General features: G+C 40.1%; 1 protein-coding gene across 1 annotated transcript in view; it reads right to left on the bottom strand.

Annotated features, from left to right (window-relative positions):
* Window positions 1–5,025: 5,025 nt before the first annotated feature.
* Window positions 5,026–18,692, bottom strand: part of LCLAT1 (lysocardiolipin acyltransferase 1) — a 90,362-nt gene continuing 76,695 nt past the window's right edge. Inside the window, exon 6 of the mRNA XM_081854204.1 lies at window positions 5,026–8,089. Coding sequence (XP_081710330.1) covers window positions 7,593–8,089 — 497 coding nt within the window. The 3' untranslated portion in view covers window positions 5,026–7,592. The remainder of the gene's footprint in view (window positions 8,090–18,692) is intronic.

Genomic DNA, 18,692 nt, shown 5'->3' with positions numbered 1-18,692 from the left:
GGTAGCATTTTAAAAAATAAATGTTATTATAAAAATTAATTTCTGAAGTACATGGATTACTCTGATCTGTCTTCTGGTCATATACATTTTTTGTGTTTTACTGTGCAGTAGCTTTCCATATGGTTTGCCAGTATCTGAGTTATTAGCCAGTACCCTATGGGGAGGAGTGAGGGCTACAATGGAGGAAGTAGAAAGTGCCATCTTTCCCATTAAGAAACTTGTGATACTGGTCTAGTATAGAATTTGAGAGCAGGGGAGCTTTTCTGGGTGTTTAAGGGACAGAGCAAGACTCCTCCTGTTTTGTAAGTGTTGAATCAGTCCATCGTATTTCTAAATGGTTGCTCAGGAAATGTTCACAAGTTTTGGTAGGATGGGCCCTTGTCAATTTAATGTTTTGCCCATAGGACAGACTTGGCATGGTAGCAGGTAGCTAGGAAGCTGTCTTAGTCAGTCTGCTATACTGACTCTCAGCTGCTCCTCAGAATTTCAGACAGGGCTCTCTCCCAGCCCTACCTAGAGATTGAACCTAGAGCCTTCTTCATGCAAAGCAGATCCTCTACCACTAAGCAATGGCCCTTCCTCATAATTCACAGGGTAGTCAGTTTACTTTAATGACTACAGCAGCCTTTTCCAACCTGGTACCCTCCAGATGAAGACAGGAGTGCCTGGTGTGCTCTGGTCCATGTGGTCACGAAGAGTTGGACACAACAAAACAACAACACCCTCCAGATGTTTTGGACTACAACCATGATTAACCTCAGTCGACTTATCTAGAGGACATCAGGGTTGTTCAATGGCAGTAGAGGTAGTGCTAGATTGGTTCCACCAATGTCCTGACTCCCACCACTGCCCTACCTCACCACAGCCCCATCCATATAAGATGAATTATTGCTGGGGACGGGAGGGTGGCATTGCGGCTCCACCCCACCCCACGGGCTGCAAATGAGGTCCAACTTGTATTTACTTTTGGAAACCCTTAAAATATTTTCCTCAACTTTGGATAGGTGCATACAGGAGTTTACAGGCAACACAACTTTAAACTTTTATTTTTTTAAAGCAACAACAAGGGAAGTCTATTACCTTTTCTTTTTGTGCAAAAATTGAATCCAATTTCCAATTTGGAAACGTGAAACCCTTCCCCAAGTCTCCCTGGTGCTCTTTGTAATTCAGGCAGTACCCTGCTCTAATGCCCACACCTCGCCCACACAATAACCCTAATATATATCACTGTTCAAGGATACAGGTTGTTTTTTTTTAAAGCCACAGTAAGCAGGAATACATTAGCCACATATTTATTTTATTTAATGTATTCATACCCCATAAATACATTTATGGTAAACTTTTACAAGGTGTCTCAAGGGCAGTAAGTCAAGTAATCAATAAAATTAAGAAGAACAGGCCAATGAAAATAAAAAAGCGACAAAGAGCACCATATGCATCTTTGATGTTTGCCTGACAAACATGGCTCCTTGCATTTGCTTTATGTCTGGCCTGAGCAACTATTGAATTACCGCCTATTAACATGACATTTTTATATGACATGAAAGCCCAGCCAAGGATCTGATAATAGCCACCCTTAGCATTTCTCTTGTGCTTTTTCCTAAGTGGTCAAAACACTTCATGCATGTTTTCAGTGATCGTTCCTTACAATAGGAGGTGAGTCAACACCATTCCCCATCACTGCTAGGGTACTGAATGTTCCTAAATTAATGATACAGTATAGCAGCTCAAAAGTGGCTTGTAAGAACCATGTGGTCTCCGACACCGCAGCCAGCTCAGACCTCCTCACATGTTGAGCTTCTCATGTAGACTGAAAGGGAACAAAGTCTTGATCACCTAGACCCTCCCTAGGCAAGTTAAGCCTGGCAGGACAGCTTACTCTATGGTCTTAACCCCTTCATACATTAATTAGACTTAAGCATGTTGGCTATATGAGGCTGGTCATTCTATCCTCACAAGAGCCCTCAGGAAGCAATATTGCCCCATGGGATCTTGTGAGGGGTAGAGTGGCCAAGAGCTTAGAAGCCCCAGTGGCAAAGGAAGGGGGGATATTTTGCTTGTATGACTATGCCATAAATCAGAACAAATGCTAAGAAAGACCTAACCTCTGAATAAGCAAATCATGATGACGGCTCAATGAACAGGACATCTGGAGGGGCCTGAAGAAACTAGAGCATTGTGGTTATTAAAGGACCCATTTTTCTCACACAGACAACCCTGTGACAGCCTGTCAGCTAAATATATGCTCATTTTTAGGCCATCAGCTTTGCTGACTCCACCTATGATACTAGAAGTTCCTGAATTGACCTTAGATCCACGTGTTATGCAACCTTGATAAATATAGATGTGTTTTGATTTCACTTCTTACCCAGCCTGGTGAGCAACCTCCTATTTGTGTTGGGCACGCGTACAAAGTACTTACGTCACAAGTGAAAAACGATGCGTCACCTTCTCCTTCTTGTTGTTGTTTTAAATTGTTTCAGTATCTTAGTCTTTTTGTGACTTCCTGTCACATTTACCTAATTAATGACTCAGTAATTTCAGTTGTCCCTGGAAGAACTCCAGGTTCCAAGTAATCTTACTGCCCTGTGCATCATTGAGAGAGCTTAAGTCTGGAACCAGACCATGAATTCTATAAGCTGATTGACTGAGCTTAAATGTAATATAGGGACACAGTTAGGGGAACCTCACAGCTCCCCATACACACAGTTTTCCCTAGCTGAAGCTCCTTCTGGGGCTGTTTCGTCTCCCTGACCATGTCCTCCGTGGGGCGTATCAGGAGAGGCGGCCTGTTCCAGCCTGGGCTCTTGTGTTCTAAATGCAGCCCCGTTTCATCCAAGGGAAGCCTTTGGGTCTGCCAGATCTAAAGTCCCCCTCATTTCCTAGACATGCCCCCAGAACAAAGGTGAAACTATGCCAGCACTGGTACTTGTGCGGTTATTTCCACTTCCGCTGGAAACAATGGGGCTGGGGAAAGGGGTAGTGAAAAATCTACAAGGAAAAAGACATAAATTACTTATGGCTTATGATGATTTCACACCTAACTCAAATTGTAATACCACTTTGTCTCCATTATACTGAATGGAGAGAAAAAACACCACAGGATGCATTTTTAAGCCTCAAGAATGCAGAGAATTAGCTGCATCCCTGTCACTGCCTAGCAAAGTTTTATATTTACCGGCTCAGTTTTATATTTGCCTCAAAATGGTCATCCAAAGAAGAAAAACTACACTCAGACTGCATCAAAGACCAAAAATTGGAACTGAATAGCACAGGAAATGTTGGCTGATAATGTTGTGTCATTTAACAGGAAACTTGTTTAGAGTCTTCTCCAGCTTAAAAGGCCTCTGGGTCTGTTGTGAACACTGAAGAAGCAAATAGGAGACACACAGTAATTTTGATGACTGCAGTTGGGTAATCACCCATTTTACAAAGCAATTGTGCAAATCAGTCCATTTGCAGTCTGTGTCACTTTTTCATATATTCACCCATCTTGTTTCTGTATTCATCTGTGATTTAAACTGTCAACAGAAAAATACATTTCTAAACCTTTCTTTTGAACTGCTGAAATGCTCTCAAAATATTCATTTTAAACATATTTTTTTGTAAGCCTGATAATGCCTGAATAGTCCTAGAGTACAGTGGATGCTTGGGTTGCGAATGTAATCCGTGTGGGGCGCACGTTCGCAATCCGCAGCGGTGTGTCTGCGCATGCGCAGGTTGCGATTCGGTGCAAAGCGCGATTTAGTGCTTCTGCGCATGTGCAACCCCCGAAATCCAGAAGTAACCCGTTCCAGTACTTCCGGGGTTTCGGTGGGTCCGTAACCCGAAAAACACGCAACCTGAAGCGTCTGTAACCCAAGGTATGACTGTATGCCGACCCAAGAATGATTTTGGCAAGAGCATGGTATGGAGTGATGGAAAGTTTTGCTTCTACACATGACTCTGGCAAAACCATTTTAAGCTGAGACATTCCTTCATCACCCTAGAATGTTCAGTTCACATTGAGTTCATGAGACATTGCATCCTGACCTGTTCTTAGTGCTTGGTTGACCACATCTACGGAATGCGATAGTTATGTTCCTTTAAGTCTTGTTATATCAATCATTAGTAACAGTTTAAGTCCTGCTATATCAATCACTAGTAATAGTTTAATAAGGAGGTTTTCACGCCTGCCTAATTCTGTGTTCCCTTTCCCAGCCTTTAATCTATTGATGATTAATGCCTATATGCAACCCTTGCATTGTATTTGTGTTAACCAATCAGCAACAAGCACCTATGAGGCAATGCTGTAATATTCAATAAAAGGGACTTCCTGAGACATGCTCGGGAGATGCCTCCCATATGACACTTGTCATTCGTCTGTCGTTTATTTCAACCCAACAATGGAGAAAGTAGTTAGGGGGAAGTTTTCCTCCCTCTTTCATTAGACCAGAACTCAGAGACATCCTGTGTGGTTCCATGTTGGAAATACAGGCTAGACAAAACCAATTACTTCTCCACACAGCACGTAGTTAAAACTATGGAATTCATTCCCGCAAGGGAAAGCAATGGCCACCAAATTGTCTGGCTTTAAAGGATGCTTAGACAAATTGATGGAGGATAAGGCTGTTGATGGGTTGATGAAGCCCAATGGTTATGTTCTCCCAGCACAGCTGGAGGTGCTATGCTTCTGAATACCAGAAACGACAGGAAGGGACAGTGCTGTTGTGCTCAGGTCCTGCTTGTTGGCTTCCCATAGGTATCTGGTTGGCTTCTGGGAGAAGAGAAATTTGGATTAGCTGGGCTACAGGCCTGATCCGGCAGGCCTTTCTCATGTCATGTTCTCACCCTATTTGAATTGGTCTGCTGTTATTATTCTGCTACGATGCAATATCACAACCTCTTTGAACCTTTGAGATTGGATGCCTCAATAGTAAATCAATCTCTCAGTAAAAGGCTGCAGACAGAAGCAATGTCTTTGTTTTATGAAAAAGGGACTAATTCACCATGGATATTATACCAAGGAATACAATCACACCAATGTGCATTTGAAATTCTTTTATTGTTGCTGTAGAATAAGTTTGTTCGTTTGTGGCTAAAACATTCTAACAGTTTGGTAAAACCTGAAAACTAAGGCTAGTCTGGAGACCTTTTGTACCCCAGTTGTCTCTTAATACAATTTATTTATAAAATGAACCTATAAAAATGCATTGCAGAAGCAACAAGGTTTGAACGAAGACATGGAAGCAGACATGACACTTAATGAGATCAACAATGAATACTTAAGTGTTGGCTTATGGCTCCGTCTTACTAATTATATTCAGTGCAGGGAAGGGAACTTTGTCAGCTATAACCAATTGATGACAAATACAGTCCGTAGAAAGAGTTCACTGTAATTCTAAGAAAAAGTGCTGGGGGGAAAGTGCTTAGTCAACAGAGATGATGTATAACTAAGCTAGGACATTTCAAGGAATACATGTAGCCTCAAGTCACTAGAGAGAGTAGGGAACTTGCTTCTTAGCAAGTGTGGGGTTATTTCCAGAGTGGCCAAGAGAGTGAATAGAGAAGGGGCAGCCAACAATTCCCAGGCCTACAATTCCCACAATTCCCAGTTATCACAGACAGCAGTCAGGGATATTGGGATTTGTAGTCCAACAATATCTGGAGGGTCACAGGTCCCCCTTCCCTCCACTGAATAGAGATCGGTTTCTTCTTGCTAGAAACCTCTCCCATCTGATAGTTTGCATGACAGCGGCTCCCCCATTTATTTTTATGTCAAAAGCAAAGGTAACAGATGCTCTAGAAAACAGGAAGCAGTTCACGAATCAAGCATATAAACCAGAGTGTCTGAGACACTGAGAATGGTGACCTTCCAAGACCACAGAAGGTCCAACCGGCCACATGTTGCGGCCTGCCAGGGGCTTGACAACCTGATTTTGTCTGGCAGGCAGCAAACACAAGATTTATCAGTCTCCCTGGTGGATAGGTGGCTCTCGGTGTGTGTTTGTTTTAGCTTGCTGGCTCACTAGTTGTTCAGGCATCCCCTTTTACTGGGAAGTGGTCCCGTGAAAAGGACTCTCTGGAGCAAAGGGGAGGTGGCACTGTGAGAGTCCTCTGTTTGGCATTCTAGGAGTCATTTTACAGATTCTTGCTGTAGGGGAGTTACGCTGGGGTGGGTGGAGTGACTGTGGACATGATGCCTCAACTTCACTTGCCATCTATAGGATGCTGCTTTAACCTCAGAAGGTAAAGATGTTCCTACTGGCTGGGGCTTCCAAATGTTGACCAGTAGAACGAAGCAGCGAAACAAAAATAAAAATATTTTCTCTCACATAATCAAGGTGAAATTCTTCACAGCAATGCTGAAACTCATGCTTCTAATACACTGTGTGAAAACCCATCATGTTTTTCAAACATTCAAGTCCTGTACATCTGTATGATTTCCTTAATTGCAAAGCCAATGTACCATTCCCTTTATACTCTCAGCACCTGAATAGGAAATGAGGGGTGATCCAGCTATTGACACCTATCATGTGAATCTTTGTGAGGTGAGCATATCTACATGTGCCATTTGTGATCCAAAAACACATTATTAAAGTAAACAAGCGAACAACAAAAACTCTTAACTTTTCTCATGTTTTGCCACAATCCAAAAGGGAGATTTTTTAAAAAATAAAAAAAATGTAACTGGTACTTCTAATCGTGTGGGCATTAAGATCCTTTGTTGGTGTTGAACAATTGTGTTATGTGCTGGCTCCCTGTTTCCTATCTTGTGGATGGTTTGGTACGTGGTCATGTTGTAGGCCAATCCAGTTTCAAACATGAGATTGCCTACTATCTGAACATATTACAAACCATTCACAGGACTTCAATACAGCCAGCCTTAGGTGGGCTGCTGACAAAATATTTGTTGAAACTTCATGAAAATCCTTTGCCATAATATTTACCTCAAGATCAATTCAACTGATTTTCATTGAAACCTGTTTCAAAATACATGTTCAAAACTTGTTTCGAAGCTTGTTTAAAAACCGAGGTGTACAAGTTTAATCAACAGACAGAACAGGCATATAAAAATGGAGTATAATAGAATAGACCCAAATTAACATCTTTTGTTTTCTCATTCTGCAGGTCAGAAAATTTGATGATACTCATAATGATTCTGTCACAGAAAGGGAAAGGGGGAAAGAGCTAAAGAAAGGCCAATATGAACCATGTAATGAGTGGGGACTTTCAAATTTCACAATTTATTTATGGCAAGGCCATGTAGGGATCACAGGCCACTGCTTTTAGCACGACAATTTGCCCAGCTATTTATAGCTCCCGAAAGGCTCAAGAGCTATAAAATGTGATTGGTTGGCAAATTATTTTGCAAAGACATTGTATATGCTAGCTGCCAAAGAGAGAAACTCTGAAGATACATTCAAAAATTAAAAATTCACATGACTGTTCTTTCTCCTTTTACAATATAAGTGCACAGTGTATTAACCAACCACAGCATTAAGACAGACCAATGATTCTCATGCAAAATCTCCTCCCACTTTTGCAAACCCTGTGGCACATTTGAAAAATGTCCACAAACTTAACCCCCCTCCCCACAACATACACCAAATTTAGTCTCTTTCTGAGTTGCGTAATTTTTTACTAAAAAAACGATGACATGCAAGTTCCAGCAATTCAAGCCCACCAAATGCTTTTTGTTGCATAACAAAAATGACAACAAGAATCACAAAATACCACCGCACAAAGCTGTACAAGTATAGCAGCACAAACATAGCCAGTGTGAAAGATGTCCAGTAAAAGAGTGAAATGCACTTAACAACCATGACCCTGAACTCAGATTTACAGGGTGGAATTTTGCTTCTTCCTGTTGCATCAAAGTATTTTTTGCCTTCATAAAACAAACGAAGCCTTTCTTCCTTTTCTTCCCAGCGCTTCTGACACCAGAGTTGCAGTTCTTCCCGAGAGGTTGGCAGAGACTGTACTGGATATCTCTGGACGTGAAAATGAATCTCCTTTGGGAAGTTTCCATACAGAAGATGCTTCTCGGTTTGAGGAATGTTTTGAGGATATGCCACTGTTATGTCATGGATAGCATCAAGGTTGTTGCCTAGGGGGAAATAGATAAAGACTATGAATACAGCTAGTCAGTATTCACGGAACTGAGCACTGATTAGATACTGTGAACAACTGAAACCAGAATCACCTAAAAATCTAGGAGATGCATTATAAAATGTCATTTTCTGTCTTCTAGGTCCAGGAAAATAGGCCACAAACCTTTAAGATTATGTTTTGCCATTTGCGTTCTCCTCTTCAATCAAAAGAACTTTTGAAAATCTTATCTATTTAATTCCAAAAATTCAACTGAAGTGAAGTCTGCAATTTTCATCCCACTTATCAAGGAGTATTGAATTCAATACAAGTTACTTTGGAGTAGACATTGTTACGACTGCAAGCTAAGTCATCTATGTATCTTCTATTGCTGCTTCCTTTTAAGATGGAAAGTGGTCTACACTATTATTTACGCTCCACATATTTGCACCAATGCCAGCTCTAACACAGTTACAGATAGGTAGCCGTGTTGGTCTGCCATAGTCAAAACAAAAAAAATTCCTTCCAGTGGCACCTTAAAGACCAACTAAGTCAGTTCTTGGTATGAGCTTTCGTGTGCATGCATTCGTGTGTATTTCGAAAGCTCATACCAAGAACTGACTTAGTTGGTCTTTAAGGTGCCACTGGAAGGAATTTTTTTTGTTTTAGCTCTAACACAGTGCACTACTTTCTTGCCTAACAGTGTCCCAGATTTTTTAAAAGTGGCTTTGAGTTACTTTTCATTCAAAAAGATGAATAAGTTAAATAAATAATAAATAGCAATAATACGACATTATTTTTATGCAATCTAAAGTCAGCTTGCCTAATTCAATGTGGGTGCCACACTCACTGGATATGATGTTTAAGATAAGCTGTGCCAGCACATTAATTTATTTTGCATTTCCTTTTAAAACTTCAGTCTGCTGGCTGGGGTAGAGCTGAGTGCATTAGAGATTTAAAACAATGGTTGTTTGGAAATACAGGCCGGCTACTTCAGGAGGGCTTTTGTTGTTGTTATAGTTGTACACATACTGGAAATGGGCAACATGTTGCATAGTTGGGTATAAAATATCTCTCTCTTTGCTTTCAAAATTCTGCTCTTTGGCATTTTTGTCAAATATTTCCATCGGCATACCTCTCCCATGTCATCACAACACTGTTGCCAATTTTAAGGAGAGTATATGCTTTGTAGTATTGCGACTGCGTACTTTTGCTATGACCCGGTTCTAAACATTTATGTGCTGGCATAGGATTTTATTTCCACCTTACTTTATCATTCTGTCAGATGTTATGGCCCGGAAGTAGCCAATGTGGTGTCTTCCAGATGTTTTCGATTATCATTCCCATCAGCCCCAGCCATCATGGCCAATGGTCAGGGATGACTGGAGCTCTAGTCAAAAACATCTAGCGGGTGCCACACTGGTCCCCCATGTCATAGGCTCCTTTTGTCCCTGGAAATCCCTGATATTGATTCATTTTTCCTCTGCCTTGCTGAACTAACATAGATTCTAACCCTTTTAGACCACGGATCATGCCATTTCTGAACATTATACAGTACCCGGCATGCAGCTGGTGTTATGTGTCATATAAGGAATAATAAAAGTAACTGATGACTGACAGTCTTAACATCTTCTCCAGGGCTGTTTCAGCCTCTGTGTGCATGATTCCCAGTTGGCTTACAAAAGTTGTGTTTCATGGATTGCAAATACCCCTCACCCTCCTTGCTAGGTCCCTGTGGTTAGTTGAAGGAAAGCAAGTTTTCACACACAAATGATAGACTATAAATTAAAGTAAAGCTTCAACTTTGAGCAAAGTTACTTGACATTTCATCAAAAATCCATTGAAAATACTTATAGAGAAAATGTCAAGGATGGAAGTGTTAAAGTGAATCTCTTTCAGAAATCTAAAATGTGAGGAAGGTCCCTTCCCATTTTCTCCAAAACATACAGTGCTACTTCTGTGCACTTCACATATTTTTCTGGTGCTACCGCTCTGCTACAAGCTGAAATCTATACTCCTCAAGTAAGGCAGACAGCTTTCAAAGAGCCTCCTGACGGTACATCTGAAGAAATATGCTAGCCTTTAGACATGGAGATCTATGTTGCTAAAATCACCAGCGAGACTGCCTTGTGGTTCTGTGTGACTTTTACTAAACTTTGAAAACTGCAGGAAAACCAGTTGAGTTTGACTGAGGTCAATGCAAAGAACGGAAATTACAACTGAATTGTCAAGCTTCATGTGCTTTGGATGTCACTTATGAGAGCACCTGGAATGAAGGATTGGCCCTCCATCCAACATGAATAGCATATACCTGCATACTTTCTTGTCCCAACAAGTGGGGCTGTGCCCTCTCCTGCCACAGCCTGCATGAATTTTCAAAGCACGGTAAGCCTTCATTTGAAAACTAAGAAAATGTAAATGAGCCTTAGCAGCAGTAGCTGTAACAATGCCTCAGGTGAGAACGAAAACAGTTTTCAAGTATGTCTGAAATGTCCTAAGATCTGCCTCACAAGAAAGGCTCTTTGTGATCCATATTAAGTGCTGTTTTTCTAGAAAAGAAGAGGTGCCAGAATTCACCACAAACACCTCGCTTGTTCTCTTATAATGGCAATGGCGCCCACCTGAGAGGTGCTGGAACTGAGTTCCAGCAAGTTCCAGCTGAAAAAAAGCCTTGTCCGGAAAGAATGGAAGTTATTTTTATACGCAGTAACGGCAGCAAGAATATTAATGGCCCAAAAATGGAAACAAGAAGAACTACCTACGATTGAAGAATGGAGAATGAAATTAATGGAATACACAGAACTTGATAAATTAGCAGGAAGGATCCGGAACCGATGAGACCAGAGATTCACTGAAGACTGGATTAAATTCACAGATTATATGAAAACTACATGTGATGACCAGATAACGTTTGTAAGCTTTCAGGAAGCTCTGTGAGAATGTATGCTAGAAATATTGTTTAAAAAATAAGGTAAATTAGGATATTATTGTAGTGCAATATTAAATTAAGAAATGTGTAAGAAGTGATTAAGACGGAGAATTATCAGACATGTTGGTGGAAGTAAAAAAAAGATGTTGGTGATAAATTGGATGATTTGTTTTATATAGTTTTATATTGGAAAACTAATAAAAAATATATATTAAAAAAAAAGCCCTGTCGGCATTCTCCTGCAGATCCAGAACATTCAGTTTTGTTAAACAAGATCTACTTGTTAAGGATACAGAATGCACAATCAAAAACTCCTGCAGAATAGAGCTCATACTAGCTTGTCCTCAGTGCAACTCTTCAAGGCCACATTGCTTTATACATTTACCTCATACAAAGTCCCACTGAATCCTTCTGAGTAAACATGCATAAGATTTCACCAATATATTTGATTTCCAGAATATTTGCTTTGTACTTTCTCTACCACTATAGTACATTGAAAATTCCTTCCTTCCTTCCTTCCTTCCTTCCTTCCTTCCTTCCTTCCTTCCTTCCTAGTATAACCAGATTATGAACTGCATTGTACCTGCTGCTATTATTAGTTGATGAACTTCCCACACTATAGTAGGGGCAATCCAAATAATGTCATTACTTAAGTATGTGTAATAAGGTAAAGAATAAAATGTATAATCTCTTCTTTAGTGTAATGTCATATAGCATAAAAAGTACAATCTCTTCTTTAGCACAATATCTCCCACAATCTATTAGTAACAGGGATTTCATATACAGTGGTGCCTCGCAAGACGAAAAGAATCCGTTCCGCGATTCTCTTCGTCTAGCGGTTTTTTCGTCTTGCGAAGCAAGCCCATTGATGGCTTAGCGGATTAGCGGCTTTTAGCGGCTTATCGGCTTAGCGGATCAGCTGATAAGCGGCTTAGCGGCTTAGAAAAAGGGGGGGAAAGGGAAAAAAAGTCGGAAAAACTCGCAAGACATTTCGTCTTGCGAAGCAAGCCCATAGGGAAATTCATTTTGCGAAGCGCCTCCAAAACGGAAAACCCTTTCGTCTAGCGAGTTTTCCATCTTGCGAGGCGTTCGTCTTGCGGGGCACCACTGTATATCCCCACATTGGTTGGTAACCTGAATTTCACTGACACTTTCTTTCCTTGGACCACTGTTTATCCAGCTTGGGACTTAACACATCATTCAAATCATCTGTCTAAACAATTTCTTTATTTGTAAAAAGTTAGTCAAAATTTTACAAAAACGAAGTGAAAAATCTTGCCTGTTCTAACATAATCTTGACTAATGGAGTTTTAATAATTTAATAGAATGAATCTACCCTCCGAATGAATGTACTAAGCAGAAGAATGCTCTTTGTATCTGGAGTTACCACACTTCTAAGAACAGAGCAACTCAGAAAACAGAGGCATCAGTATTCCACTGCTGGCAAACTAATAGGAACTCATGCATAACAATTCCTAATAAAGATAAAGCACTAAAATGGGCACTGGCTCCAGCTACTTAGAAGTTACTAAGCAAAAGACAATCCAGAAAGCATTATTGTCTGGCTCCTTTCTATTAATATTTCTTTTGACCTATTTGCATTCCACTTAAAGTCGCTCATATTTCAGGATCTACAGACATCACATCTTTCTCTCAATAATTACAATGCAAAGCTAATTGTTTTAGGCATTATGTCTGAGCCAGCAAAAGGCAACTCCCAAAACTATAACTAAGCTTGTGACCAAAGTAAAAGCTTCCTTAATAAATCACTCTCTTCAGTTAAATGCATTTTCAAAAGCAAACAAAAGTCACTTTTATCGCATTGGATTTTTGAAATTCTCCTTTTATTAAAAGCATCTTGCTTGAATTTACACAAATTTAACTTCATTGGTTAAATTTCTATCTTACTATCACGGGAAATTATTCATCCTTGGCACATATCAAGCTCTTAAGATGTATCTGAAAGCTTTTCTTTACTTGGTTTATGAAAATAACACATTAATCTTGTGAGGTGGCTAAAAAAAAAGCGTGGGTGAAAAAATCCAAACGATGTAGTATGGAATGTAGGTTTGCCTGCAAAGATCTTGGGAAGCAGAAGTTAAGACTTGGAATGATCAAAATTACACTGCAACCGGCTTATTGAGGTGGAATCCAGGGCAGCATATGCCTTCCAAATGGATCACCAAGCTGGCTGTTCTCTTTGCCTAAACCAGGAGAGTTTGTCAGCCCAAGGGCTACAGCTGGAAACCTTCGCAGAAGCCACATGCCAGTTTGGGCTGAGCAATGGACATGACTTTTACCTATGTATAGTTGGGTACATTCTAGGTGCACAAAAGTTGGAGGTTTCTACCCCTGCCCTTGCCCTTCATCTCTCCATCCATGAAAGCAAGAGACATGACACTTGAAGGATCCATTCCAGCCAGGCCAAAACACTTGAGGAGAGTGCAAAGCACAGCTGGTGGGGGGTCCAGAGGGTGGCAATATGTGGGAGTGGTGATGCAGGACTTTTTTTTGGGGGGGGGTGACAATCTGGAAGAGGTTGGGCAATCTGATGGGGGAGGGGAGGGTGACTTGTGAGTGAGATGGAAAGGGGAACAGGTGAGATGCGAGGAGATGGGGAGGAGGGGTTTGGGGGTGAGTTGTAAAGAGAAGGGGGTTGGCAATGGGGTGGGGGTGAAGGAGGTAGATGGGGTTGGTGAACAATGAAAGCAGAAGCCACAACCTGTAGTTTTTTGGGGAAACAACATCAGTAAAGGGGGAATATACTTCAAAAAGCATTTCACTAATAACATCAATAACATAACACAGCAACCTGATAGCTCAGTTGGTAGAGAATGAGACTTAATCTCAGGGACATGGGTTGGGGAAAAGATTCCTGCATTGCAGGGAGTTGGACTAGATGATCCTTGTGGTCCCTTCCAGCTCTATGAGAATGTAGGTTTAAAGAAAACTGGGTGAAACCAAGCCTTAAGCATCTAGCTCACTGCCATCCCCTCTTCAGGCTACGATAAGCCTGTCCATAGAGCAAAGACACAATTTGCAGAATTAAAACCCAATCATTCAATCCGGCTTTAACGATACCATAGTGATGCTACTGAACATTATACAGGGTAAACACTCTGGTTGTCAGGAAAGTCTAGCTATCAAAAGCTGTGATGTGTCCCTTCTGGCAAGCTATGTAAATGAATCTGCATGGAAAATAAATAGCACTTTTGCCTTCTCAATTGCATGTTTATCAAAAGGGTTTGGGTGTCTTGCAGTCCGTACAGACGAATGAGGTTGCACTGTACTCCTGGCATCTTGCCAGAACAAAATCTAACTGCCAAAAGCTGATGAAACCTATGCCAAAGGCCAACTGCGAGGCAAGGAAAGAATCCTAAATGCGCGCCTAAGAATGTCATTGTGCACTCCTGCCTTTGCAACAAGAAGCAACTTCACCAGATATCAGCAAAGAGTTCAACAGGACCCTTATTATCTCCCAAGCTTTCTTTACATGACAAGAGATCTGCCACCTATGTCCTGAAAATTTGTAACCCTGGCCAGACTGATAATGGTTGTGTTTTTTTTTTAATGCACCCCAATCCTATGCAAGTTTAGTCAGCAGTAAATTCCTACTGCTTGTATTACTGTGCCAAGTAAATAATTATTCCCACTTAGGAGTGCAACCTTTTTTAAACTCATTTTTTCTGTCCCACCCTTTAGGCTAGGGGTGGGGAACCTGCGGCCCTCCAGGTGTTGCTGAATGTGCCATGCTGGTTGACATGGAGGGAGCAACATCTAGGGGTCAATCAGTTCCCCACCCCTGAACTTTAGGCCTTTATTTGTGTTTTTTTTTTTTTTTTTTTTTTTGGATTTCAAATATTTTTATTAATTTTACAGAATAAAAAAGAACAAAGAATAAAATACAAAAGTTTCATAAATCATATTTCTTTTACAGAATCTTTTGGACTTCCCCACATCTTCCCGAATCTGCATTATTTATAATACCAATTTCAGCATTTTGTTATCTTATTTCATCACTTATTGTATCTTTCATTTTGTCATGTTACCCATTTCAATATATTTATAACCCAATGTTCATAATACAAAGTCTTCAGCTATTTATTATCTTATTTCATTACTTATTGTATCTTTCAGTTCATTATTGTATCTTTCAATTTCATGTTACCAAAGTCAAAGTTATTGTGACCATGATCTTATATATTGTGATTAAAACGTAATGCAATAAAGATTTTTCTTAATTTCACCTCTCTTTTCTTGTGCCTTAATTTTGATTTCACCTAATTACCATTGCTGGGGCTAATATTTCCTAAAAAGTGCATTTTCTTAACATTCATACAGCTTATAATATTTTTGTAAATAGTCCTTAAATTTTTTCCAGTCCTCTTCCATTTTTTCTTCTCCCAAGTCTCGGATTCTGCCAGTCATTTCCGCCAGTTCCATATAGTCCATCAACTGCGTCTGCCATTCCTCCAGTGTGGGTAAATCTTGTGTCTTCCAACACTTTGCGATGAGAATTCTTGCTGCTGTTGTAGCATACATAAAAAAAGTTCTATCCTTCTTTAACACATTCTGGTCTACAATGCCCAGAAGGAAGGCCTCCGGTTTCTTAGGCAAGGTATATCTAAATACCTTTTTTAACTCATTATAGATCATTTCCCAAAAGGCCTTCACTTTCGGACATGTCCACCAGAGATGGAAGAACGTCCCTTCCGCCTCTTTACACTTCCAGCATTTATTATCAGACAGGTGATATATCTTAGCAAGCTTGACTGGGGTCATGTACCACCGGTATATCATTTTCATAATATTTTCTTTCAGGGCACTACATGCCGTGAATTTCAATCCGGTGGTCCATAACCTTTCCCAGTCCTCAAACATAATGTTATGTCCAATATCCTGTGCCCACTTTATCATGGCGGATTTGACTGTCTCATCCTGTGTATTCCATTTAAGCAGCAAGTTATACATTCTTGAAAGTAATTTGTCTTTAGGTTCTAACAATTCTGTCTCTAATTTCGATTTTTCCACCTGGAACCCAACCTTTTTGTCTGTTTTGAAAATTTCCCGAATTTGGGCATAATGCAACCAGTCTCGCACCTTACTTTTTACATTTTCAAAACTCTGCAGCTTCCAATTGTCACCATCTTTTTCTATTAATTCCCAATATTTTGGCCAGTAGGCCTCCATGTTAAGTCTCTTGCGTGCCTTGGCCTCTGCCGGTGAAAGCCACCTTGGTGTTTTACTCTCCAATAAGTCTTTATATTTTGTCCAGACCATAAAGATTGCTTTTCTAACAATATGGTTTTTGAACATTTTATGAACTTTAACCTTGTCATACCACAAATACGCATGCCACCCAAAAGCGTTATCAAACCCTTCCAGATCTAGGACATCGGTGTTCTCTAACAAAAACCAGTCTTTCAACCAGCAGAAGGCTGCAGATTCATAATATAACCTCAAGTCTGGCAGGGCAAATCCCCCCCTTTCTTTCGCATCTGTTAGTATTTTAAACTTAATTCGGGGCTTTTTGCCCTGCCAAACAAACTTAGAAATATCCCTCTGCCACTTTCCGAAGCATACCACTTTGTCCACAATCTGCAGGGTCTGAAACAAAAATAACATTTTCGGCAAAACATTCATCTTTATAGCTGCTATTCGGCCTAACAAGGAAAGTTTTAGTCTTGTCCAAGTTTCCAAATCCCTTTTGATTTCTGACCAACATTTCTCATAGTTGTCCTTAAACAAATTCAAGTTTTTAGAAGTCAAGAACACCCCTAAATATTTTACCTTTTTAACCACATTTAGTCCTGTCTCTTTCAAAAACTCATCTGTTTCTGTAGACGTTAGGTTCTTAGCTAAGACCTTAGTCTTTTGCTTGTTCAACTTAAATCCCGCCACCCGACCATAATCGGATATTAAATCCAAAACTCTTTTTGTGCTAGAAACTGGCTCCTGTAATGTTAGTACCAAATCGTCTGCAAATGCTTTCAGTTTATATTGTTTCACTCCGACCTCAATGCCCCGAACTGACCGGTCCCTTCTAATCATATTCAAAAGCACCTCCAGGACCGAGATAAACAATAATGGGGATAGAGGGCACCCTTGTCGTGTCCCTTTTTCAATATTGAATTCCTCCGTCACCACATTGTTTACTATCAATTTAGCTTTTTGGTCTGAATATATTGCTTCTATACCATTTTCAAACCCCCGTCCCACTCCCATCCCTTCCAAATTTTTCTTCATGAACATCCAAGAAATGTTGTCAAAGGCTTTCTCCGCATCAATGAAAATTAACGCCGCTCTAGTGTTAATATTTGTTTGTAAGAGTTCCAAGATGTCAATAATGTTTCTCGTGTTGTCAAACAAATGCCTACCCGGGAGAAAGCCTGCTTGGTCCTTATGAATCACTTCATTCAATACCTTTTTAAATCTATTTGCCAAAATGTCTGCAAAAATTTTGTAATCCACGTTTAGGAGTGAGATGGGACGGTAGTTCTTAAGTTGAGTCTTTTCAGTTTCTATTTTAGGAATCAATGTGATGAAAGCTTCTTTCCACGTTTCTGGTGCCTTCTTACCCTCCATAATCTGGTTACATACCTCCATCAAGGGTTGTATCAAATAGTCCTTCAAAACCTTATAATATTTGGAGGTAAGTCCATCAGGGCCTGGAGATTTGCCTAATTGGAGGCTCTGTATGGCACTCTCGATTTCCTGCTGTGTAACTTTAACATTCAGGGTTGTTCTCATTTCCTGAGGAATTTTTTGTAATCCGTTAATTTTAATAAATTGATCTATCTCAGATTCTTTCTGCGGCCCTTGTGCATAGAGATCTTTGAAATATCTCTGGAAACATTTCCTAATTTCTTCTGGCTTCTGAACCATTCTTCCTTCAATCTCTAGATTTGTAACTGTATTTAATTTTTGTCTTTTTTTCAACTGCCATGCTAGCAGTTTCCCACATTTATTTGCTGAATCGAAAGATCTTTGTCTCATTTGTTTAATTTTCCACTCCACTTCTTGGTTTATCAGTTTCATATATTGGGCCTGGAAAAATTTCACTTCTCTCAGCACTTCCTTAGACTTGGGCCTAGATCTTAATTTCCTTTCACCCTCACTTATTCTCTCCAATATCTTCTGCTTCTTTTCATTCCAGAGTCTTTTCTTTACAGTGTTTTGTTGTATTAGAAACCCTCTCATCACCGCTTTACTTGCGTCCCAGATTGTTCTTTTTTCCACCGTAGTGTTCAGATTTATCTCAAAGTAATCTTTTAAAGTTTTTTGGGCCTTCTTCACAATCTCCTGATCTCTGAATAAAGTGTCATTCATTTTCCATCTGAAGGATCCGGTTATGTTTAGTCTCAATTCCATTTTCAAAGCATTATGGTCGGAGCAAGTTTTTGGGCAGATTTCCACTTTTCTAGTTTTAGGTGCCAGTCCTTTAGTTATCCATATTTGGTCGATTCGTGTCCATGACAAATGAGCTTCAGAAAAGAAAGTTCCTTCTTTTCCTAGGGGGTTCTTGACTCTCCATATATCAATCAAATCCATATTGTCTGTCATTTCAAAAAAAGTTTTAGGTAGTCTGCCTTCTTTTGTTATATTTACACTCTGCGACTTATCCATATTTACAGAGACAACCCCATTCATATCCCCCAACATAATAATGTTGTTATAATCCAGATAGTCCAGT

Source organism: Podarcis erhardii (genome assembly GCF_964252035.2).
Source record: "Podarcis erhardii genome assembly, chromosome: 3".
NCBI lineage: Eukaryota > Metazoa > Chordata > Lepidosauria > Squamata > Lacertidae > Podarcis > Podarcis erhardii.
The sequence above is the reverse complement of the archived record's forward strand: the minus strand, read 5'-3'. Positions and strand labels throughout refer to the sequence as shown.